Source organism: Ceratotherium simum, chromosome 1 (genome assembly GCF_057802395.1).
Source record: "Ceratotherium simum simum isolate JZ-2026a chromosome 1, ASM5780239v1, whole genome shotgun sequence".
Lineage (NCBI taxonomy): Eukaryota > Metazoa > Chordata > Mammalia > Perissodactyla > Rhinocerotidae > Ceratotherium > Ceratotherium simum.
The window spans coordinates 21,093,604-21,118,967 of NC_141900.1; the positions used below are offsets into that span (position 1 = coordinate 21,093,604).

Sequence of the window (25,364 nt, forward strand, 5' to 3'; positions counted from 1 at the left end):
GCAGCCCGGGGTTCGCAGGTTCGGATCCCAGGCACACACCAAGGCACTGCTTGTCCAGCCATGCTGTGGCGACATCCCATATAAAGTAGAGGAAGACAGGCACGGATGTTAGCCCAGTGCCAATCTTCCTCAGCAAAAAAAGAGGAGGATTGGCAATGGATGTTAGCTCAGGCCTAATCTTACACACACACACACACACACACACACACACACACACACAAATCAACTTGACAAAACTAAAAGCCAGTAAAAACAAGTAAAGGAAATGTATAGCTAATGTACAAAAGAAGAAAGTAAATAGCCAACAAAATGATAAGAAGATTCCTTCATTAACAATTAAGGCAATGCAATTTAAAACAATAAATGTAAAAAATCATTTTTGTTTATCAAATTGGAAAAATTCAATAGATTTATAATTTCCAGTATTGAGGAGGATGTAGGGAAACAGACATTCTCATATATTGTTGGGCTGTGGCTTGGAGGGTAATTTGGCTCTATCAAAATTAAAGCCTTTGATCCATTTCTAGGAATCTGTCCTATCAAAGTAATCACACAAATTGTCAGAGATATGTATCAGAATATCTATTGCAACATTGTTTGCAATAATAATAGCGACAACAAAACTACCAAACTATAAATCAATGGAATTTTAAAAATTATGGTACCTTCAGACAATAAAATATTATGCAGTTATTAAACAGAAAGAGGTAGATCCATATGTACTGAATTGCAACAATACTCATGATTACTCCTGAGTGAAAAAGCAAGCTAAAGAGTAATCTTTTTGTTTAAAAAAAATTGATTATTCTTGTGTGTGTGTGCGTGTGCATGTGTAAATAAAAAATTCCACCTGGGGAGTAAAAATGACAGAATTAAGGATTTTCAATTTATACATTTCTGAAGTTTTCAGATTTACATTTTATTTTTCCCTTTTGAAGAAGTTTAGTTAAGACATGATTTATACAAAGCAATATATATAAAGAAAAATGTATGTCAAAGTCTAAAGTTAACATCTTAACTCTACTCCCCTCTGAAAAAAGTCTTTGGAACACTTAGTTTCCTATAACTCCTGCCACCCAGCACGCCATTCTTGCCCCATGTCTTAGTTCTGTCCTTTTTCAAATCCCACAAATTAGACATTATTACTATTATCATCATTTTTTGCAGACAATGTTTTCGATTTATCTACGTTTACCACTTCCTTTCCTCATTATTGCTTCTTGCATTTCAGATCTTCCTTCTGATATAACTTTCCTTCTTTTCGAATACAACTGTAAGTATAGATCTGTTAGTGACAGACTCTCTATTTATCAAAATAAATTTATTAACTTTGCTCTCAATCTTGAAAGAAGGTTTTCTGGGCACATAATTTGAGGTAGATGTTTCTCTCAGCTCTTGGTAGATATTCTTCCTCTCCTGGTCTTCATTGTTGAGGAGGAAGTCGGCTATCAGTCTATTTGTGGTTTCTTGTTAGGTATCTGACTTTTCTCTTGGGCTGTTTTTATGATCTTCTGTTTGTTTTTGCTTTTCTGCAGTGTGGTGAGGTGGATAAAGGTGAATTCTGCAATATCACATGGCATGGGTAAGGAATAGGCTTTATCTGAGGAGACTCACAAGCCAAGGGCACCAAGCAAGGCCCTGAGTGTCCCAATTCTTCCTCCAGCCCATAGAGATCTAAGCCACTGTGGGCCACACAAACAAGTTGCAGTGAAGAGTCGCCACCGTCCTCCCTTCTCCTTTTTTAGTGGGCAAGCATGAGAGTAATCTTCTCAGTGGGGCAACTGCAGATTACTTGGTTTCCAGGAAATGCTGATTCAAGTGTCAGCTGTTTACAAGGAGCTTTCTGGGAAACCCAGCTGCCCAGCACCTTGGAGATCTGGGGCCAGTAAGAAGTTACAGCCCCTCCTGTTGGGGGTACAAGGTAGCTACCAGCCCAAACTAGTTCATCGCCCAGACAACACAGAGACTTCTGGAGTCTCTTACAGATAATTCCATTGCCATACCGCAGTTTCAGCCCCTAACCTCCGGTCTCCTCACACACCTGACAGAGGAAGAGAGACCAATTATTTGCTACCACTCCTACCCTTGCATCCCTTCAGTTTGGGGGTCAGATGTGTCTAAGGTCAACCAATTAGGGTTTGTCATTCCCCCTAAGGTGCAAGGTAGATTCGGAGTCCTTTTCCAGCGATGTGCTTTCAGGGAGCCAGTTGTTATTCTGACTCCAAGGGCGACATCTAGAGGCAGAGAGGAGTAGCTGCACTACCTGAAGCAATTGATATTTGAATGGTCCTTCCAGCCATCCTCTGAAGTCCCCTTTCCCTGGTGACAAGGGCTCCGGCCAGGGTAGAGTGGCCGAGGGCCAAGACTGCTCCCTTAATGTCCAACCCTCTCCTGCCCATTTCAGACTGTATTCTGGTTATACTTGGCCCTACCTTCTGAAAGCCAACAGCAGGGAGAAGTGATGAGCTTTCATGGTTTAGCCAAAAGACTCAAAACTAAGTGGAGTATGTGGAGTTCTCCCCGCTGCAAGCATCAGCAATCCTAGGGGTCAGGATGAGAGGGCGTGGACCACCAAGCCCCACTCTCGTCCTCCTCTAGTCCCAACAGACATAACTGGGGTAGGATCCTCTGGCTGCCGACTGGGCAGTTTGCAGGGAGGGCACCAGACCTGGGTGGGTGGGGAGAGGTGCAGGTGGGTCTCCCTCACCTTCTAGGATTGAGAGGCTGGGTTTGGAGCGCAAGGACAAAGGCTCCCATCTCTAAAGGGAATGGAAATTCCCCACCCCCAGGGCCTCCTTGCCCTTTGTTTTCCTCATGGCTTTCTTTCCTCCTCACTGAACTTCCAAGACGTTTTCTTTCTGTAAAGGCTGCTCTAGCTTTTCTCTTTCCCATTTACTCAGCCCCAGCAACTTTTGTGGGCTGGTCAGGTTTTTCTATCAGTCCTCTGGCTTTCTCTTTCTCTACCCTACAGCTGCAGCTGCCCGCCAAACCCAAGGAATTCGGCCCAGAGCCAGAAATACCTCACTCTCCTTGACAATCCCGCTGCTCAGTTGAGGGATTTTCCTAACTTGGCATGCTATTTCCAGATGGTGCAGCCTCAGGCTCAGAGAATCCTCTTCTGCTTTGCCCATGCAGTTTAAGAATGTGGAGGGCATGCCTGCCCTCTCCTCTTTGGTCATTTCAGCAATTTATCCTGCAATAGCAGGCCCTAGGATTGGTAGATCTTAATCCATGGAGACCCTGTCCATAGATGCTTTCTCTAGAGAGGATGTCCACTTCCTTCTGCCCAGAATCAGGTGGCATTACTGGCTTATGACCCACTCCCCCCTCGCCCCAGTCTCCCTGGTTTAATCTAGAAGTTTCAGGTTTAGTTAATTGGAGCAAATTACTGCAAGGCAATTTGGAAAATATATCAAAAGTCTTCAAAATCTATAGACTTTTTGACCTAATAATTCCAATTCCAGGCTTTTAACCTAAGGAAATATTTGAACACATGTTAAGGTCTATTTACAAAGATACTCATAGAAATTTTTATAAAAGCAAAAATTGGGAATAATTTTAAGGTTCAGTTGGTGATTGGTTAAATAAATTATGGTGTACCCATACAATTGAATGTAGCAGCTACATTGTAGCTATTTAAAATTACAATGCAGATCTATACTTATTTAAATGAAAAAATGTTTGCAATATCCTGTAAGAAATAAAGCAGTAGACAGAACAGCATATATAATATGATCCCAGTATATATTTCATTTGACCTGTGCAGCATTTGACACTGCCGATCATTCCCTCTTTCTTGAACCTGTCTTAGTTTCATGACACCTCTTTCCTCACTCCCAGTTTTCCTGCACTCTCTCTGGCTGCCTTCTCAATCTGTTAATCTATTCTGTTGCGCACTTCTGAATGTTGATGTTTTTCCTATTTCCATATTCCCCTTCTTTTATCTTCTCATTCTATCCTCTCTCCTTGAGTGACTTCACTTATTATATGAATTTAACAGCCACTTAAATGTTAATGACTCTCAAATCTGAGCATTTAGCTCAAATGGTTTTCCTAAACTCCAGAACCATTTAGCCAACTGGGCATCACCATTTGGATGTCTTCCAGGCTCCTCAAACTCTGCCTGCCCCAAATAGAGCTCATCTTCCCTCTGCTTCCTCAAACCGCTCCACCCAGCATTTCTCACCTCAGTGATGGCCACTACCTCCACCCAGTGTCCTGGCAGTCGTTCTTGTCTTCTCCTCTCTTTAACAAAACAAGTCTGTCAAGTCTGCCATCAATAGCTCTCGAGCCTGTTTATTTCTCTTCATTTCATCTTCCTGGTGCTGGATTATCTAATGGACAACTTCATCACATGATCAGGGTACTAGCAGAGTACGGGATCCCGAGAGCCCTCAGAAACTCCCACCTCACTGGCCAAGATTTGGCTATTTGTCATATAAGAATTCTACCCTTATCTGAGAAAAAGATGAACTTGATAAATGGGCACCAGAAGACTAAGATCTGCCCTGTCCTGTTCCCAAGAAATAATTGATATGTTACTGCAAGGGGAAGATATTAAAACATTAGATATTCTTCAAAATCTTCTTATCGTGCTCAGTCAAGGGAATTTTTATGTACTTGTTACTTTGTAATATTTTTAATAAACAGTCAAGGAAGCCCACCTGTAATTGCCCCAAATAAGAAAGGAAAAGTTGTACTTAGACATTCTCACTGTCAATCATCTCAGACATAAAAGAGAGGCACTTAATTTGCACCTGGCCCCCCAGGGAAGCAGTGACTGGATCATCTCCACAGAGTTTAACTGTAATTGGGCATCATTTTATCAGCTATCCCTGTGACAAGAGAGGCACGCACCATTGGAATTACATAGCAGTTCCAAGAAAGAAGCCTCACTAGTAGAGAACTAAGACTCCAGTGTGTAGATAATATCTGATTATTGTTTAACAAAAATGTTAAAGAGAAATGTAAAAAGGCTTTGTTTAAAAACCCTTTGACTGATTTCTGTTGCTTAATGTTCGGAGTCTTTCGAACCAGGTAATGAATTTACACCCTGACAAGCAGGAAGAAGTCTCCCCTCATCTTTGATCAATAATCTCTCCACAATACTAGGAATCACAAAGAAAAAAGAAAAAAAAAAAAACAAGAAAAAAATTGGAAAAAGAATTTAACATGTCAAAAAAAGATTATATTCAACATAAGCAAATATCAGAACATCATTGAATTTCCTTATTATTTTTATGGCTTAATATAGTTTTTACTAGAAATACACGTTGGGGGGAAACTTGAAAACATCATAATCTTTGCAAGATTCGAGTCCTCAATCTTACCCTGCTTCTGCGGTTCCCTGTTTGAATTCCTTAAAAGTTCTAAACCAGTTTACTAAATCAGAGATTTAAAAAGTCTCTGTTTCCAATTCTGCCTGTTTCAGTGTTCTCAATACTGCTGCCACTGTGATCTTTCCAAGATGCAAATATCTGTGCTTAAAATCCTTCAATGGCTCCCCATAGTCTTCGAGATCATGTCTAAACTCCACATTATGGCATACATGACCTTTAATGCCCAGGAGACACTTACTTGTCCAGATTTTTGTGTGCATGTGTGAGGAAGATTGGCCCTGAGCTAACATCCGTTGCCAATCCTCCTCTTTTTGCTGAGGAAGATTAGCCCTGAGCTAACATCTGTGCCCATCTTCCTCTATTTTGTATATGGGACGCCTGCCACAGCATGGCTTGATGAGCGGTGCATAGGTCCACGCCCGGGATCCAAACTCGCAAACCCCGGGCCGCTGAAGTGGAGTGTGCGTACCCAACCACTATGCCACCGGGTTGGCCCCTTGTCCAGATTTTTTTGACATTCTTCCCCAGCCTTCTTCCTCCATTTTCTTCTCTCTCCCTTGGACCCAACACTCTGGCTCTGCTGAAACATCTGCAGCTTTTCTAATGTTTTCATGCTCTTTCTAGCATTGAACCTTTATGCGTTCTTCTTATTCACCTAACTCCTACTTATATTTCGATATTCATATCAGGCATAATTTTCTCTAGGAAGTCTTCTATGATTTGTGCTTTTGAGTCCATGTCCCAGTATCAGCATTTTTGTGTGAGTTGCCCAAGCCCAATTCCCACAGGGCAACACAACAAATACCAGATAACACCTGCACATGCAGTGGGTTTTGTTACATGAGAGAGAACACTGAGCTTGGGGAACCTGACTCTTTCATAATGAGCAGTAACATGGCTGCTCTTTGCTCCTGAAGGAGATATTTTCTTTATTATACAGGACAGAAAGCTTGCCTGCCCCTTTGCTTCAGAGAGAGACACTGTCTCTATCTTCCAAAGCTGTTTGCTAGATAAACATCCTGGAAGAGAGATTGTCCTGAGAAAAGGGCAGTCAGTGCCTTGCTCACAAGATGTGCAGAAATGTGAGAGACCCATGGAGACGTATCTTAAGACAATATTTTGAAGATAGAGCCAGAATTTATGATGGCTTTGTGAGGTATTAAGTAAAAAGGGAAATATGACTTCAAAATTGTTGGCTAAGCAATTGGAAAAATACAGTGCGAATATACTGAGATGGGACAACTGTGGGAGCAGCAGGGCAAGAATTAGGAATTTGGTTTTGGTCAGGCTAATTAATCAACAAAATAATAACACTCATAATGATATTTATTGGGTATTTGCCATATGCTGTGCACCGTGTTAAACACATCACATACATTCACTCAACAAATATTAACTGAGCACCTTATACATGCTAGTCACTACTCTAGGAGCTGGAGATACTGTATTGAACAAAGCTAGCAAAATCCCTGTCTTCCATTGTGGTGTTTGGATTCTAATGAACAGTCAGGCTGCTGAGGAAGTTCCATGCAGGTGGAGATTATCTCTTCCTGGAGATACAGAGGTGTCAACCTTGTGAGGTAGGGATTATTTTTATTTCCCCCCACTTTACAGATGAGAAAACCAAGGCTTAGAAAAGTGAACATGCCTAAGGTCACAGTTAACAAGTGTTGGAGCTAAAATTCTAATTCAAGTTTGTTTAACTCTAGACCCTACGCTTTCTTATCTTTTGAATAAGAATGTATTCATGAATATTCACTAGTAAAAAATGAATATAAAGTCTTTTAAGAAGTGTTAAATTAGCCTGGCCAATAAATTTTCCTTAGAAATGCAATATTGAAAGTTTAAAAAGAAGTAATGTAAATATAATGGATCTGGCTGTTGCAGTGGAGAATTTAACTGAATTGCCTTTTCAATTTAATATTGATTTAATTTCACTCTGATATTGGATTTTCTTATATTTCACTACATAAATTACTTTGAATATAGTTTCATTACATATCCTTATTACTTCCTTTTTCTTTTGTGGTATAATTTTAAAAACCATCTCATTGAAATAAACTTGAATTGAGGTGAATTTCAAAATATTTGTCCTATTCAATGTAATATTAAAAAAGATTTCTAATATATGTTAATAGCTCTCAGAGAGTATGAAGCACTGAAAACTGTGGTCCTGTAATGAAAGCCTGACACTTAGGGCTAATTTTTGGTCTTTTATCAAAGAAAAAGTTTTGTGAAAAACTTCCTGAGGCTATATACAGTGAAATTCTCAAATAATGTGATAGGGACCATAAGAAACATTATATTTTAGACTAAATGTAATATAAAGAAAAGAGGGGAAAAATTGTGGAGAAGGGGTTATTATTCAAACGTTTATTCGACCACTCATTTATTCATTCTATAAGTGTTTATATTATTATTATTTACTGAGACTTGGCATTTGCCCCACTCAGTAAGCTTCTAATTACATCTTCATTGTCTGTCTTCCCTGCTAGATTGTAAGTTTCACGAGGATGGGTACATCTCTCTCTTGGTGACACTGCATCCCCTGGCTTCCAGCATGATAAGTCCTCAATAAATGCTAGATTAACGAATGAAGGAATTAATAAATGAATCTTGGTATTTTAATCTGATTGGTGCCCAAAAAACCATAAGCACAAATATCCATAATACAAGGTTGAGAGTTTTAGGTGCTATAACAAGTGTAAATAATAAATCCTACGAGACTTGAGAGATTGGAAAATTTTGAGAAATTTGAGGGAGTTTCATAGCATTGGAGCTTGGACTTAAGATAGGCAGATGTCTTAGGGTTGGTTTCCTGGAAAATATAGCCTGAGTCAATGACGAAAGTGCTTTTAGATGGAAGGGTCAAACCAAGGGCAGAAAGGGTGAATAAAAAGGGAAATGAGACAAGAGAACATATGTGAGCTTAGATTTAAAAAATAACTAGTTAAGGGGCCAGCCTGGTAGCATAGTGGTTAAGTTCATGCACACCACTTCAGCAGCCCAGGGTTTGCAGGTTCGGATCCTGGCACGGACCTACGCACTGCTTATTAAGCTATGCTGTCGCAGGTGTCCCACATATAAAGTAGAGGAAGATGGGCACAGATGTTAGCCCAGGGCCAATATTCCTCAGCAAGAAAGAGAAAGATTGGCAACAGATGTTAGCTCAGGGCTAATCCTCCTCACCAAAAATAAATAAATAAATAAATAAACAAACAAACAATAACTAGTTGAGTTCCACTATTACGTAAAAATGTGGAAAGAGCATCACTGCCACCCTAACAACAAGAAAAGCTGAGTAAAATAAAAAATAATCATTTTTCCTTAACCCATCAGAGAGCTAAGATCACAGGGAAACCAAGTAGCCTGAAATCTAAGGAAAGATGGCCTTCTCCAAAGAAAGATGGGATTTGAGCACTGACTCACCCGTGGCAAAATAGGGAGTTGGGGAAAGATAGGTGCCATACAAGCAGGTAAAAATATTCAGCTAAAAGTTTTAATCATTTGGTAAAGGCCGACTGTGGCTAATACAGAGCCACAGACACAAAGGGAGTTCACACTCACTCACAGGCTTATCTCCGTGGACCACCACTGGATGCTCATAAGGAAGACTAGGGGCAGAGCAGGAGAAAGCCTCCCTCAGCAGAGCAGGGCTGGAGAAAGAGGAGTGGCTACCTCTCCTTTGGGAAATGAACAAAGCCCTGTCTGGACCTTTGTTCTGTGTACAACAAAGTCTTAACTCAGCCTGTGGAAGACAGGCAGCAAATTCTGTCACCTTCAGGGTACATGTGAAGAGCTCAAACCACAGCTGGGAGAAGGGTAAAAGGAAAAAGCCTGGTCGAAGAAGGCCTCTTGAATAAGGTGACATTTGAGCGGAGATCTGACGGAGTAGAGAAGCGAGCCGTATCAATACAGCTGAGAAAAGGATTCCAGGAGGAAGAGCAAGTACGGAGCCACACGAAGCTGGAGCATACCTGGCACATTCTAGAGAAAGCAGAGGCCCGTGCAGCTGAAGGGGAGTCAGCATAGGGAAGAGAAGCAGAAGAGGTGAGCGAGGTACGGGGTGAGGTGGGGAGCAGCTTCTACAGGGTCTTGTACACTGTGTGTTTGGAGGGAGAAATGAGAAGGATTTGCGCAGAGGGAAGACAACGGAATTACTTTCCTAAAATTAGATTATTAACTTCCTAAAATAAAATCTTGATATTTTCCATCTACATTTGGGCTTACGTCTAGTTTATCTGATGCCATGACTAAGTTCCACAACCATTCTTTGAGATTTTCTTTCCGCCTGATTACTTTTTAAACACAGTAATTTTTATTTTATTAGTCCTGGGATTCCAGTACAACACAATGAATATCAGTTTTTCAAAACGGCTTTGAAAAACAATTAGCCTGAAAGCACATTTTATCACCCAGTATTTTAGAACTAAGCTTCTATGTTTGTTTGTTTAGGAAACAAATCATTAACTTAAAAACTAGAGGGTAAGTAATCAAAGATTAAAAGAGCACAGGGTATTGTTGATAGCATTAAAAATATAGTAAAATTCATTTCGTTTATTTCCTTTTGTTGGCTCTTAAACACTACTATAAATAAATTTGAGCTTTGTTTTGAAAAATAAAATTTCCTGTTGTTTCATATTACTTATTTAATGTTTTAGCTTTAAACGATCAAAATTGTGGTTAAAGACCCTTTAAACACATAAATACTATACTTATTTGCTCCTTATGTTTATAAACTGATAGACTTGGCAATTTTCAGGACTCTTTAAAACATCCCTAGGGTATAACCATTGGTGATCCATGGCTTGTGATGTGTCCACTTCTTCTACATGAAACCATTCCCATATTATTGTTCTTATAAACTAATGCCATATGTATTACCACAAATTTTGGTTTATAAAACATTCTGGTAAGTAGAAAAACCTAATGAAATAACATACTCGTGACTGTAGGTACTCCTGACTTTTCCTTCTAAAACTTGAGTTTTAATACAGCAGGCCCCAAACTATAGCTATTAAATATGCTGTAGCAGATTTCAGTGAGCTTCCTACTGTTGGGATGTTTCTTGAAGACACAGTCTTTGTGTGGAAAAATAACTTACGGTACTTGAGCACCAAACACTACTTCTACTACTACATCTTTTTATTTTCTAAAGGATTATCTGCAGGCTTAATATGTAACAAACACATACTCTCCGTGGGTAAATCTAAACCAGCACTGGCCCACCTACCTCCATGGTGATGACTCCTGTATCTCCCTCTCCAGGTCACTCTCTGTAACTCCAGATCTTATTTTTACTGGATTTCTTTACCTGGTTATCCTGCAGACACTTCAAATTTAATATGACAAACTCACTTTGGTCATAAAGATGAAATTAAATTTATCCCATACAGATAAAACTAAATGAATAAACCTGCTTCTTTACTTTTTTAGTTCATTACTGGCAAAACCTAAAATCACCTAAGTCAGAAACCTAAATGCTATTCTCAAGGACTCACCCCTCCGTTTCACTTAAGCAGCCACTGAGTTTATGAAATGTACTTCTAAATCTCTCTCTGATTCAGCTCCTTCCCAGTATGGTGTACTGGAAAGATTAAGGGCTTTGGAGTCAACCAGACCCAGGTTCAAGAATATATTAATTGTGAGACTTTGGATAAATTACCTAACCTTAACTAGTTTTTCCATTTGCAAAACAAGAATAATTTCCCTGTTGTAATATTGTTAAAGTTTAAATGAAACACTATATATATCACAGCATCTGCCACATTATGTTTAATAAACTTTAATTGCCATTCCCTCTCACTTCTATTCTCTTTGCTTTGGTTTAAGCCATTACCATTTATTGTTTAGAACATTGCAACAGTCTTTTTAACAAGACAATCTTGATTCCACTTTCCACGCTGGAGCCAAAGAGATCTTTCCCAAAAGTCAAGTCTCATCATTTGCTTCTCTGCCTAAAATTCTTCACTGGCTCCCTGTGGCCTACATAAGGTCCAATCCTCTTAGCATAACATAATTACCCCAAGCTGACTTCCCGCCACTCACTAGGTTTACTCTTAAAAACTACTTGTTAGTCCCTGGCACCGGATTGCCCCTGTGCACCTTTTTGGTCTTTATCTTGTCTTTTGTTCTGTTGCTTAGAATTTGTTGGTCTCACAGGTGAACCCTTATTCTTTAGACCCAGCTTCCTGGTTCCTCCTCTGGGAAACATTACTAACTCTGTCCAGGCATTACTAAACATTACTAACTCTGACACTTCCTCTCCTGTCAACAATTATTTGACTGCTTATTGTGTGTGTACCAGGCACTATGGTATATGCTGAACATGGAGCTGTGAAGAAGACAGGGTTTCCTGCCCTCATAAAACATCTAGAGAGGGAGACTGACATCTAGATAATTATTTAGTTATACTTTTGTTGGATGCTATAAAGATGTAGTGTTATGAGAACCTGTAACCCACTGTTGGGGGGGTGGTAAGGCCTAGTTTCCCCTAGGAAGAGATACTGAAAGATTTGATAGATGGTCCCATTGTACCCTCTATAACTCTCTCTTAAACTACTTATGCAACTGCATGTGAATCGTTGCTTTAAAAATATTTTGACCAGTTAACAAGTTACAGGAGACCACGATTTTGGCCATCACAAATACAAGAATCCGATCACGATGTCCACAAGCTAAACCTATGTGTACGGGCACTAAGTATATCATCTTTTACTCCTAGCTATAACCCGGCTATTATTCTACCTATTTTATAGACAAGGAAGTTGAGATTCAAAACGAATGGTTCAACCATTCTTTCATGGTCTCTGTTCCGCAGTACAGTGTTCCCAACCCAGAGGTTTCAGGACTCCAAGTCCTCTTTTCACTACGCATTTCTGTCTACTTCTATATCTTTTTATTTCCAGAAAACTATTTCCTTCTAGTTTCTGGTTTCCTGTAGGCGTTCCATAAATAAATACACTTGAAGACCTCATGCTAAAGGTAGCATTATTTTCACTCCTGTCGTCCTCATCAACATACACCAGAACTTCCTCCCTTTGGACGGAGGGGCACTTCCAGACCTGGTTTCAGGCTTGCACGAAGACTAGTAACTCCGAGTTGTCTTTGGTTTTCTTCAACACCATTACACTCTTTTTTTTCACCGAACGCCACTAATTTCCCACACCCTCGTCAGGGAAAAAACCCCATCTTTTGAAGACATTGGCCATCTGAGTCTATGTGCCCCACGTCCCGCGAGGAGTCGGGCCCCGGGACCCACCCACCTTCCGGGCTCCCTTCCGCGCCTTCCTCCGAGGGGCTCCCGGACGAAAGCTCCCGGGGATCAAGGTTTCTAAATTTGGGGCCTCACGGCGGGAAAACCGACGCCACGGGTTCGCCCGTCGTTGGAGCACAAAGGGACCCCCTGGCTCCTGCCAGCCCTTCTGCGCCAGCTCATCTCCGTGTCGTCCTCTTGGCCTTTGGATGACAAGCGCCGCGCCCCGACACGCCACCTCCCGACCGCAGCTAAACAAAGCCGCTCGGCAGAGAAGTAAAGCGAAGCCACCTCTCCCGGGCGTCAGTGACTAGGCGGAGTCACGCTCCGCGTGCGCGCTGACGTCACGCCCACGCACGGCCACGCCGGCTCCTCCCATACCGCGCGAGTCTGGTTTCCGGCGGGAGCGCGGAGCCGGGCCCGCGGGGCGGAGGTGCAGCTGCGGCTCTCCGGTACCCGCCAGAATGGCTCGCTTGGAAAACGTGCTTTGTCGCGAGTCCCAAGTGTCCACCTTACAGTCCCTGTTTGGAGAGGTATTGTGGTCAGTTATCTTCTCTCTTCCAAACCCCGAAGGCAAACATTTCCGTGGGGCTGCGACATGTTGCATTATTTTTTATTTTCCTGTTTGGATTGAGGGGCGGTAGACCGTCTTTTGCGTTGAGGTGGGGGATGCTGTGGGTCTACCCCACTCCTTCACCCGGAGAAACTTCTGGTTAGTCCTCAAAAGGACGCTGCACGGGAGGGACCGGCCTGCACTGCGGGACGTTGGCCCAGGACGTGTTCTTGCACACGCCAGACTTCTGAGACGGTGTTAGCCCCAAGTAGCCGCTAGAAGTTGCTGCTTCCCTTACCCCAACTGAACAGGGTTTTATACAACAGGTGTGTTTGCAGAGTGTTATTTATTCAAACGTGAGTTCGCACGTTTCAGTGAGGTAGTTGGAGTCAGTTGAGTGTGGCTAGGTGGTGGTTTTCAAGACCAGTGAGGGCCAAAGCAGTGCTTTGGGTTAAAGCTTCAGCGGCTTTTGCAGAATTGTAAAAGCCTGAAGAAGGCTAGTCTAGACTCCCTGACTAGCAGTTCAGATGGTGCCTGAAAAAAGAGGTTCGTGTCTTCTCTGGATGAACGCAGGTAGCGGCGTCCTTCCATAGGCAGGAAGTAGCGTTCACCAATTCAAAACTTAATCTATCTCTTATTATGCTGTGGTGGCCTTTGGTGAGCCTTTTTCTTCAGACTCATTAAGTAGACTTGGAATTAATCAGACTTGGTTCTTCTCTGTAAGGAGAGTAAATGATAGTTTAGGGTCATACTCATTATCACCCTCCTCCCCCCATCTTCTGGTTTGTCTTCTTAAGTACTTTCATCCAACTAGAGATGTTGGGTGGTAGTCTGAGGTGGCCTGTGAAGTATTAGTGAGAAAATACCACCCTTCTAAATGGGCACATTTATTAGTTAGGGAGGGAAGAGGTCAACGACTGCATCCTCAGTCAGTATTCTGGTTACAGTGCTTTCAATTATAGTTACTCATATTATCGCTGAAACATTTTCTTGGTTATGCTCTGTGTTCCTTCCCTGGAGTTAATAAACCCAGATCACTCCAACCAGAAGTGCTCCTCCTGAAAAAGAATATTGGCAAATAGAGATGAGTAGTATGGATTTGGTATGGATCACGGAAAGAGTTTTGATTGAAAATCATGTTGAACAATGTTAATATCGCTTTTCTGCAAGGTGCTGTGCGTGTGGGAGATGCAAAGAACTATAAAAAGCTGGTTCATGTTTCTAAAATTCATTTATTTGTTCAACAAATAAATATTTATTGAGTGTCAGGCACTGTCCCAGATCCTGGCTTATTACGGTTTATGTTAGGGAGGTTTATGAAGGTGAAAGGTTAAATGACAGTGCAAGCGTCCAATACAATTCTACATAACAATAGAAAAGATGCTGTAAGATGGAATATTATTAAGCACCAAATAATAGATGCAGACAAGTGTGGCAGGCGGGGTTCCAGAAAAAGAGACTTCTGGTGTAGCTTGGAAAAATTTTTTTGAAGGATGTCTTGAGCTTCTTTTTAAAGGTGAAATATAGTATTTGGATAGCAGAGATGCTCAGCAAGCATGCATTTAATTCTTGGGACAGAATTTTTAATCCAGTTAATTTACAAGATTGTTGTGTATAAACTTAAAAAGAGGATTCATGTATTAAAACATCCATTTGTAGTCTGTTTTTAGCATTTGGGCTGCTTTTGTCAGAGGCATATGGCATTTAGAAAGTTTTTTGTTGTATAAATCTGGGTTCCTGATTTGTCTAGCAAAAGGACATTTGTAACTTAGTGGCTAAAATGTAGTAAATGTTTGTGACTACTATTGTAGTGGTGGATGGTGATCATAGAGACTCTACTTTCTCATGGAAATTACATCATCCAATTTTCTTGTAATTATTTTTAAAATGTGTGTCTTCCCACTAGACTTTGAACTCCTCCAAAGCAGATTTTGTCTTTAACTGATATTTGTACTCTTCAGTGCATCATGCTTTTCAGCATTTAGTAGGTGTCTACTAAATGGTCGTTGAATGAATGAAACACATTCATAGTATTGACTAGACCAATAGAGGGGCTTTTGACAATTTTTACTTTTTGCTGGGCAGCTGACTCTTAATGCACTGCTTTGAAGTAAGTTCAAAGTGTGATGATGAATCTACTTTATGCCCACTGTTGAAATAATTTGGATTGAGTATTTGACTTTACCACATAAAACTGACTCACGAGTTGATACATGTTTATTTTCTTTTTTGTATGTGCAAACTGATATTTGTCTTTTCTCTCATAGAGACATCATTTTAGCTTTCCATCGATTTTTATTTATGGACATACTGCCAGTGGAAAGACCTATGTAACACAAACTTTGTTGAAAACTTTAGAGGTAAGAATAACGCCAAAATCAATGTTAACTGATTTTTACTCATAGACTCCTAGAAATGGAAGGAGTCTGGGAGATTGTTTAGTCCAGTTTACCTTTCTCTGGAGGAATATCTTCTACATAAAACATTTCAGACCAACTTTTGTTTGAATACCTTCCAAGACTGTGAGCTTCAGAAGGCATTGTTAGATAACTTGAGCCTGGATGTTAGGAAGTTATTTTTATTTCTAACTTTCATTGGCTGATAATGTTTGGGGAAAAATACACATAATAATAAATTCTTTAAAAAATAGTAAAATCTGTTTCTTTTCTATTGTTGTATTTATAATATTGATAGTGACAATTCTGAATCTCCACAGATACAAAACTTTACCTTGCCTATCTTCCCATATTGCCTATCACAGTGAATGGTCTCACCATTCACACAGTTGTTCAAACTTGCTCTTGACTCTTTTCTCATCCTCACTCTTTCAGTAAATCGAACCACATTCTATTGATTATCGTTATTCTATTGATATATCGTTAAAGTCTTGACTCCATCTACCTTTAATCATAGCCAGTGCTGCTATCTCAGTTTCACTTACCATTGTTTCTTTTATGTATTTCTGCAACAGTCTCCTAAGTGCAATCCGTTCTTCACCCTGCAGCTAGCCCATGAAAATCTTACTTAAAATCTTCAGGAAAATGTTCCAGTGCCTTGCCTGATATATATAAGACCCTGCTGAGCTGAATTCAGTTTATCTTTCGTAGTATAATGGTTAAGAGTTTGGGCCATAGCGTCTGGCAGACTCATCTTCTTCTTCTGGATTCACAACTGAATGCTTTTCCCATCTGAAAAGTAGGGCTAATAGTAACAACACTTGGGATTGTTGTGAGGATTAAATGAGCTAATACATGAAAAGTGCTTATGACAGTACTTAGTATATAGTAAGCTCCTAATAGAGGTTAGCTACTGTTGTTAATGATTATTGCCATATCCCTTTCATATCTTAAGCTAGGATTCGGCAAACTTTTTCTTAAGGGAAGGATAGTAAATATTTTAGGCTTTGGGCCATACAGTTTCTATCCCAACTACTCAAGTCTGCCTTAGTGTGAAAGCAGCCTTGGATAGTATCTATCTGAATGGTCATGGCTGAGTTCTAAAAAACTTTATGTATAAAAACAGATGGCCAACCCGTAGGCTGTAGTCTGCTAACCCCAGTCCTAAGCTCTAGCCCAGAGTATGCATGTTTTATATGGCGTACTAAACTACTTACAGTTCCCATTCTCTCTTACTTTCAAGCCTTGGCACATACTGCTCCCTCTGCTTGGAATGGTTTTCCTGTACTCAGTCGCTCTGCCTCTACTACGCTATTGCTTGGCAAATGCTCACTTTGCTAGGTTTGCTTCTACTTATACTCTGGGAACCTTTCCTGACTCCCTAGGCTGTGTTAGATGCCCTCTGTTGTGCACCTTCAGCACTCTCTGCTTAATTCTGTCATAGTATTTAGCCCTTTCGGCTGTGATATTGGGTTTGTGTTTCCCTGGCTCGAGAATCTGAATTTCTTGAGATTATCCCCAGCCCCAAGGACAGTGCTTAGCACATAACAGTTTGTGGATTTTAGCCTTTGATCCCGAAGATCATCTGTGCATTTTAAAAATACAGGTGCTTGAGCTTCATACCAGACTTCAGATCTCAGTGTACAAGCTTCTGGATCAGGCATTTGCATTTGGGAACCCCCTGTAAGAAGTGTCCAAAAGTATATACATATTGAATAAAAGCATGAAAACTGAATAAGGAAGTTCCATATTTAAGCACTATATTTCATTTTTCAACACATTATAATTTTTGCTGCTACTTAATCATTGTAATAAATGATGATTATCACTGCCTCTGGTACAGGTACACAAAGAGACATTTAGAATATGCTGCCATTAAAGGTCATGTATAGCACCTGGATAGCAGTAAGCAAGACACTTGTTTATAACAGAGATGTTGTGGACTCTAGTTCATAAAGGAATGAGGGTAAAGGAGGGCAGCAAATGCTGGTAAAACTGTGCCTAAGTAAGTGTAATGTAGCCTTAGTTACGCAGTTACTCAGAGAGAGAAAAGCCTCTTTATTGGGTGAGAATTATAGAATGTCGTTAAAAATAGTTACAGGTTCCACTGTTTGTACCAAATGCCGCAGGTTATCTTCCCCTGAATGATCGGTACTGCTTTTATGATTTCATTTTGAGAACAGACTATATTTGTGAGCAAGTCTTTTGTTTCCTGATTACTTCTGGAATTACCTCCATTTTGATAGTTCTCTAAATGAAAACTAGTTCTCAGTCCTCATAGAAGGATTACTATGTTTTCTAACTCTTAAAATTCTTTTTCTCAATCTAGGTCTGTTCATCATTAAGAATATTATCTTAGGGGCCGGCCCGGCGGCGCAAACGGTTAAGTGCGCGCGCTCCGCTGCGGCGGCCCGGGGTTCGCCGGTTCGGATCCCGGGCACGCACCGACGCACCGCTCGTCAAGCCATGGCGGCGTCCCATATAAAGTGGAGGAGGATGGGCATGGATGTTAGCCCAGGGCCAGTCTTCCTCAGCAAAAAAAAAAAGAGGAGGATTGGCAGATGTTTGCTCAGGGCTGATCTTCCTCGTAAAAAAAAAAAGAATATTATCTTAAAATTATAAGTGTGAAATTCCCACTAAGAATTTTAACATTCAAATGTACTTGGGTTTCTTTGTAAGAATTCTTTAGAGGAAAATACAAGTTTGCTTTGAGTCCCTGTAGGGAAAAAATGGCAAACTCAAATAAATCAGATGAGTTTAATGAAGGGACTGTTTTCCAAAGGTTGAAGAAATGTTAAAGGAGCCAGTAAGGGATGGTGAAGCACCAAGAGCCTTTACTTCCCTCAGACCTGAACGGGCCACAGGAAGGAGCTGTTACGACACCTCAGCAAGAGCTTTGGCCTTGATGAGGGGCTGCCCAACTGGAGCTGTGGCCTTTGATAGGAGGACATAGCCGTTGTCAAACTGTGGACCACTGAGGGGTGGCAGTGGGAGGCAAGAGAATAAATATTCAACTTCTCTCTTACTGCTCTTCTTCAGTCTCCTGCTGGCTCTTTCCATTGGCTGAATCCAACTAGAGCCAGAAATAAGAGTCTGGGCAGAGCAGTCTGTAGTGGTCAGCCTCCTGGGGCACAGAGCAGGTTAGAGAATGGTGGGATATACATTTAGAAGAGCAAGTGGGGGAATATCCAGCAGAGCCATTTTTGTGTACGTGTGTTTTCTATTTATACTTTTTTGGTTTTTATTTTCAGCTGCCACATGTCTTTGTGAATTGTGTTGAATGCTTTACCTTGAGGCTGCTTTTGGAACAAATTTTAAACAAGTTGAATCATTTTAGTTCTTCAGAGGATGGATGTTCTACTCAGATAACCTGTGAAACATTTAATGACTTTGTTCGCTTGTTTAAACAAGTAACCAAAGCTGAAAGTCTCAAGGATCAGACTGTATATATTGTAAGTAATTTAATTAAATTATGTCATGGTTTATTTGAAAACTGGTTTATTTATTAGCTCAATTTCTATGTATTTGTTTTGAGTCTCATTATGTATAGTGCACTGTGCAAGGTGCTTTTGGGATACAAAACTATTTTAGATGTATTTCTTATCCAAAAGGAGCTTTAGTTTAATAGAAGAGTAAGGACACATACTCAGCATGTGACTACCTGCAGAAAGTGATGAGTGAAAACCTTGAGATGGAAAGTACTATCTTAAGCACATGTGGTACAGTTTCATGAGGTGATAGCATTTGGGATAGTCCTTAAAGAATGATTAGGATGTTATAGGAAGAAACTGAAGAAGAGGAATTTCAGATGGAGGGAATTATGTAAGCAAAGGCATGCAGATGGGAAGGGAGGCCAGGGAATGCCAAGTAGTCTAGTTGTAGTGAGTTATAAAGTATGAAGGTAGAAAAAGAAGGCTAGAAAGGTAGGTGGTGGCAGATCACGGACTGTCTTGAAAACTATACTAAAGCACTCTATTTCATTTTCTAGGCAGTGGGAGGAGATAGTGAAGATTTTAGAGCAACAAATATGCTGTAGGAAGATTGCCTTGAAGGCATGTTGAATAGGTGGATTGGAGGGGTGAAAGACTGAAGGCTAGAAGAATGGTTTTGAGGCTGTTGTAGCTGTTTACATTAGAGTTGGAGCAGAAGTTGCAGAAAGGAATAAGGAAGAGACAGCAAAGGTCAAACTTGTCAGTTGTGTGTGGGGGAGGTTTGTGGGGAAAGATGAATCATTTGATCTTAGGTGAGCTAAGTTTGAATTGTAGTTGTTAGATCCATGTGAAAATGACTAGCAAACAACTGAAAATATGTAATGTCTTTTACATTAGTGGATTTTTAAAAAATGCTTTAACCTTTTTAAAAAAATGATTATCTTGGAATTGGAATTGAATTTTAATATAATGCCTTATAACAGCTAAGTTGTTAACTCACTGAAGGGACCAAATCTTACGCATTCTTCTATCTCCTTAAATGTATAAAACAGTTGCTTCTACATTTTAGTTTCATGTATTCATTTATTCAACAAATATTTATTGAGCACTTCCTGTGTGCCAGGCACTATTGTAGATACTGGAGATAGAACAGAGAACACAATAGAGTCTCTGCCCACTTGCAGCTTACAGTCTAGTTGAGGAAGATAGATGATAAGCAAGTTAAGATGCAGTATGTCAGATGTGATACGTTAATAAAGTAGAGTGGGTGAGAGTAGTTATTTTTCTAAATAGGAAAGACAGTGAAGATCTCACTGGATGATGATAACTGAGCTGAAACCTGAAGGAAGTGAGGGGCAAGCCATGAAGACATCTGAGAAAAGAGTATTCCAAGCAAAGAGATTTACATAAGAGTGCAAGGGAGACTGGAACATGCCTTGTTTATTCAACGAATACCAAGAAGGCCATTGTGGCTGGAATAGTTTAAGTAGGGGGAGAGTGGTAATATTGAGAATCAACTGAAGGGTGCAAGGATAGAAGCATGCAGACTAATGTTATGGGTTATATTCTTTCCTCCAAAAATTCATACATTGAAGTTCAGAATGTGACCTTGTTTGGAAATAGGGTCATTCTAGTTATAATTAATTAAGATGGGGTCATAAGATGAGGTCATACTAGTGTAGGTTGGGCCACTAATCCAATATGACTGGTGTCCTTATAAAAAGAGGAAATTTGGAGACAGACATGCACACAGGGAGAATGCCATGTGAAGATTGGAGTTATGCTGCCACAAGCCCAGGGACTACCAGAAGCTAGGAGAGAGGCCTGGAACACGTTTCTCTCTATCACCTTCAGAGGAAGCATCGTCCTGCCAACACCCTGATCTTGGATTTCTAGCCTGCAGAACTATGAGACAATAAATTTCTGTTGCTTAAGCCACCCTGTTTGTGGTGCTTTGTTAAGGTAGCCCTAGGAAACTAATACAGTTAGTTATGAGGCATTTGTAGTAATCTAGACAAAACATCATGTTGGCTTAGACCAGGGTAATAGCAATTGTGGTGATAGGAAGTGTTCTAGATATATTTTGAAGGTAGGGTTGACAGAATTTTCTGATAGATTGAGTGTGGAGGAGGAGAGAAAGAAGCATGATTTAAAAGTTTGCATGCACCTGAAAGAATGGAGTGAATGGAGAAAGCTATAGCAGGTGGGGTCTTACTGTAGGGGAAGGAGTGATTAGGAGTTGGGTTTTGGGCACGTTAAATCCGAGTAGAGATGTTGAATTGGCCCTTGGACACTTGAGTCTAAGGTCAAGAGAGGTCCAACGTGGAGCTACTGTTTTGGAGTTGTGAGCATAAAGGTAGTAGTACTTAAAGCTGTGAGACTGGATTAGGTCACCAAGAGAGTGAGTGAGTTGGAAAAGAAGTGAGTCCAGTGACTTGAGTCCTGTGGCACTCGAGTGTTTAGGGAATGAGGAGATGAAGAAGAACAAACCAGGAGACAGAAGGAATCAGTGATGTACAAAGAAAGCTTGGAGAGTGCAGTATCCTGGAAATCTTCCCCAGGCTGCCCTTTCCTGGTCCTTTGACTAGAGAGAGCAGGCTGTTGTTGGGGCTTTTTCAGTTTATGCTCCTTGGTCTTTTTCTGTTGCTGGCTTCTTCAGCTCCACATCTGGCATATGTGAGGCAAAAGACAACTCAGCACATTTACTCTCCGAGCTGAGTTGCCATTCTTCTGGTCCCAAGGTCCCTAACTGGTTTTCTTTCTTCTCTCCACCTTTCAGAGCCCTGCTTGTTTATACGTAATATTCGAGGTTCTTAGTTTTACTTCCCAGGAGAAATAGGAAAAAGTTCGTCTTACTCCATTTACTCAGAAGCAGAACTCTAATTTTTTTGGGGAATGCAAGTGCGTAGTGAAGAATACAGTGACTGCTAGTACAGTTTGACTCCATTACCTTCATTTATGCTAAGGCAGCTCTGGTTTAACCCACCATTGCTTTTGCATCATCAGTGCAAATGTCAACACGATGAAAAAGGCAAATCATATTTTAGTATTGTTATGAAAATAGTTTTGACCTTGCCACCTCCTGCAAGGGTATCAGGGATGCCACCCCCTTCTCCCCCAACCAGCCACTGCCAGGGGGCCACAGACCACATTTCAAAAACCAGTGATCTAGGAAATAAGTTGGTCTTTCACTGAGGTAGAGTAGGAGATAAGATCATTGGTGGAGAGGAATTTAATGAACTGAGAGTTCACTATATCGGAAGGGAGTCATTTATGTGCATTTGAAATATCCAAAAAAATAGTTGTTTTAGAGAAGTGATAGTCAGAAACTGTAACATTTAAAGAATGAGGAGACATGACCCCAGAATATGTGGATGACTCCAATAAGTAGAATTTCAAAGCTGAGTATTTTAGGAAGAGGGGAGAATCAATATTCTAGAAACAGCCATGAGGAGTAAGTGGTGCCCTACTCATTTTTCAGGCCCAATAGATCTAAGGAGACATTCAGAAGTATTTGTTAGTTGACTAAATGTTGAGTGGAAAAGTTTGCAGATGTTTGGTGTAGAACGTTTTTTAGAGTAAATCTGTAGACTGTTCAGCTGTCTAATATATGAATTGTTAAGCCTCAATATTTAGGAAATAATACAGAAAGATGACTGAGAACGTTTTCTAGTCGGTAAACTAGCTTACAAATAAAGAGTCTATGACAACACCTTCATGTAAATTATTAAGAAAATATTTGGATCTGAATTAAAATTTTTCTCTGAATATTAGTTATCTGATAATTGCTTTTGAAGAAGCATCATTTATTAGAATACCATAAAATCATTAATTACAGTGGGTTAACTATCAGATTGGAAGAATGAACTATTAATTTACTGCTTCAGCTTTGTGTTTTCATTAAAATGGGCATAAAAGTGGAGCAATTTATTTGAATTAATCTGTTTCCTGGATTAGAGAGTTATTTAAGTGGAGACTGATGGGAAAATTGCATAATGAGAATGTATAGTAGAGTAACCAATTTATATCTTTCTGGTAGTGAATAATTTTAGCTTTATTTTTTCTAAAATAATTAGGAATGAAATAAGTTGATTACTCTCGTACATTGTTTCAAGCTATTAGTTAATAAAACATATACAAAGCAGTTTGCTATTCAGGGAAATAATATTATATTCCCTGCATTTTAATTTTATTCCTAATTTAAATGATTATAATTTATAATAAGATTTATTAATAAAATGTGTTTTTTAAAAAAACAGCTTTCTTTGGAGAAAGTGATTTTAGTCACCATCTTGCCATAATAGAAAGCTAGGAAGCTACCAACTACTGCTAGGGTCATTTAAAAAAGACAAAGAATCTCATGGATTGAAAGAATTAATATGATTAAAATGTCCTTAACTACCCAAAGCCATCTGTAGGTTCAGGGCAATCCCTATCAAAATTCCAATGGCATTTTTCACAGAAATAGGAAAAACAATCCTAAAATTTGTATGGAACCACAAAAGACCCTGAATAGCCAAAGCAGTTCTGGGAAAGAACAGAGCTGGACATATCACACTTCCTGATTTCAAACTCTACTATAAAGCTATAGTTATCAAAACAGTATAGTACTGGCATAAAAATAGACACATAGATCAATGGAACAGAATTGAGAGCCCAGAAATAAACTTGCATATATGGTCAACTAATATTTGACAAGGTGGCCAAGGGTACTCACTGGGGAAAGGATAGTCTCTTCAATAAGTGGTGTTGGGAAAACCGGACAGCCACGTGCAGAAGAATGAAATTAGACCCTTATACCATTCACAAAAATTAACCTGAAATGGCTTAAAAATTTAGATAGAGAAAAACAAAATACTGTATGATCTCACTTATATGTGGAATCTAAAAAAGCCAAGCTTGTAGAAACAGAGAGTAAAATGGTGGTTACCAGGGGGTGCGGGGTAAGGGAAATAGATGTTGGTCAAAGAATACAAACTTACAGTTATAAGATGAATAAGTTCTGGGGAATCTAATGTAACCGTGGTGATTATAGTTAATAATACTGTATTATATACTTGAAAGTTGCTAAGAGAGTAGAGTACACCCTCAGTGTTCTCACCACAAAAAAGAAATGATAATTATGTGAGGTGATAGAAGTGTTAGCTAACGCTATGGCAGTAATCAATTTGCAGTATATAAGTGTGTCACATCAACACATACACCTTAAACTTAAACAATGTTATATGTCAGTTATATCTCAGGAAAGCTGGGGGCAAAAAAGACCCAAGGCAATTTGAAGAGGCTTCAGCTGGCCAAAGATGGAACAATTTGACCATCAAAAAGAATAATGAATTCAGTGGATGGAAGCACATTAGATGTGATAAAATCTGTGAATTCATAATGATACTAAGCAAATATATAAAGACACAAAACCTCAGCTTATTGGTTACCACGGGAATTTAATTTACTAGGGCACTGCAGTAGGCTAAATAATGGCCCCCGAAGATATCAGGTCCTAATCTCTGAAACTTGTAAATGTCACCTCATTTGGAAAAAGGGTCTTTGCAGATGTGATTAAGTTAAGGATCTTGAGATGGGGGGATTTACCTGGATTATTTTGGTAGGCCCGAAGTGCAATCACCAATGTCTGTATAGGAAAGGAGATTTGACTACACCACATACAAAGAGAAGATGGCCAGATAATGGAAGCAGAGGCAAGCAGAGGAAGTGAGAAACTTGAAGATGCTGGTCTTGAAGATTCGAATCTTGCAGCCACGAGCCCGAGAATGCTGGGCAATCACCAGAAGCTGGGAGAGGCAAGGAATGATTCTACTCTAGAGCTGCTGGAGGAAATGTGGCCCTGCCAACACTTTGATTTTGGCCCAGTGAAACTGATTTCAGACTTTGGGCTTCTAGAACTGAAAGAGAATAAATTTTTAGTCTGTTTTAAGTCACCAAGTTTGTAGTATTGTGTTGCAGCAACCACAGAAAGCTAATACAGACACAAACTCGTTATTCTGAAAATTGGTACATAGAGGGAAAGAATCAAGCATTTATTCTTCTTGTCCTGTGTGAACTTTATTTCTGGGTAGCTAAATAGTGGATGAGGGAAACTTCTTTCTAGAAAATGTCATCCAGTAAATGCAGAAACAATCATAGAATATTGTAGTTTTGCTATTCCCAATGAAATAATGAATATAGGCAATGATTATCAGTTGATACTGAAAGCATTAAGTGAAAGACTGCTGGGGAACTTTATAGTGGATGGATCAGGCTGACAACACCTGAACCTGTCAGTCAGTCTTAACATCACAAAAAAGAGAGACAACCAGGTATCGTTTGCCAGCTGATGTAATTCAATAAGAAATATACAGCGCTACTTGTGAAATATTCTTGCCCCACGCTCAA

At 40.0% G+C, this 25,364-nt stretch overlaps 1 protein-coding gene across 2 annotated transcripts in view; it reads left to right on the forward strand.

The window, feature by feature from the left end:
• Positions 1-12,993: 12,993 nt before the first annotated feature.
• ORC5 (origin recognition complex subunit 5) overlaps positions 12,994-25,364 on the forward strand; it is an 85,602-nt gene continuing 73,231 nt past the window's right edge. For both annotated transcript variants that reach the window (XM_087441319.1, XM_004439309.2), the window contains exons 1-3: positions 12,994-13,127; positions 15,415-15,507; positions 18,795-18,995. In XM_087441319.1, coding sequence (XP_087297445.1) covers positions 13,059-13,127; positions 15,415-15,507; positions 18,795-18,995 — 363 coding nt within the window. In that variant the 5' untranslated portion in view covers positions 12,994-13,058. The remainder of the gene's footprint in view (positions 13,128-15,414; positions 15,508-18,794; positions 18,996-25,364) is intronic.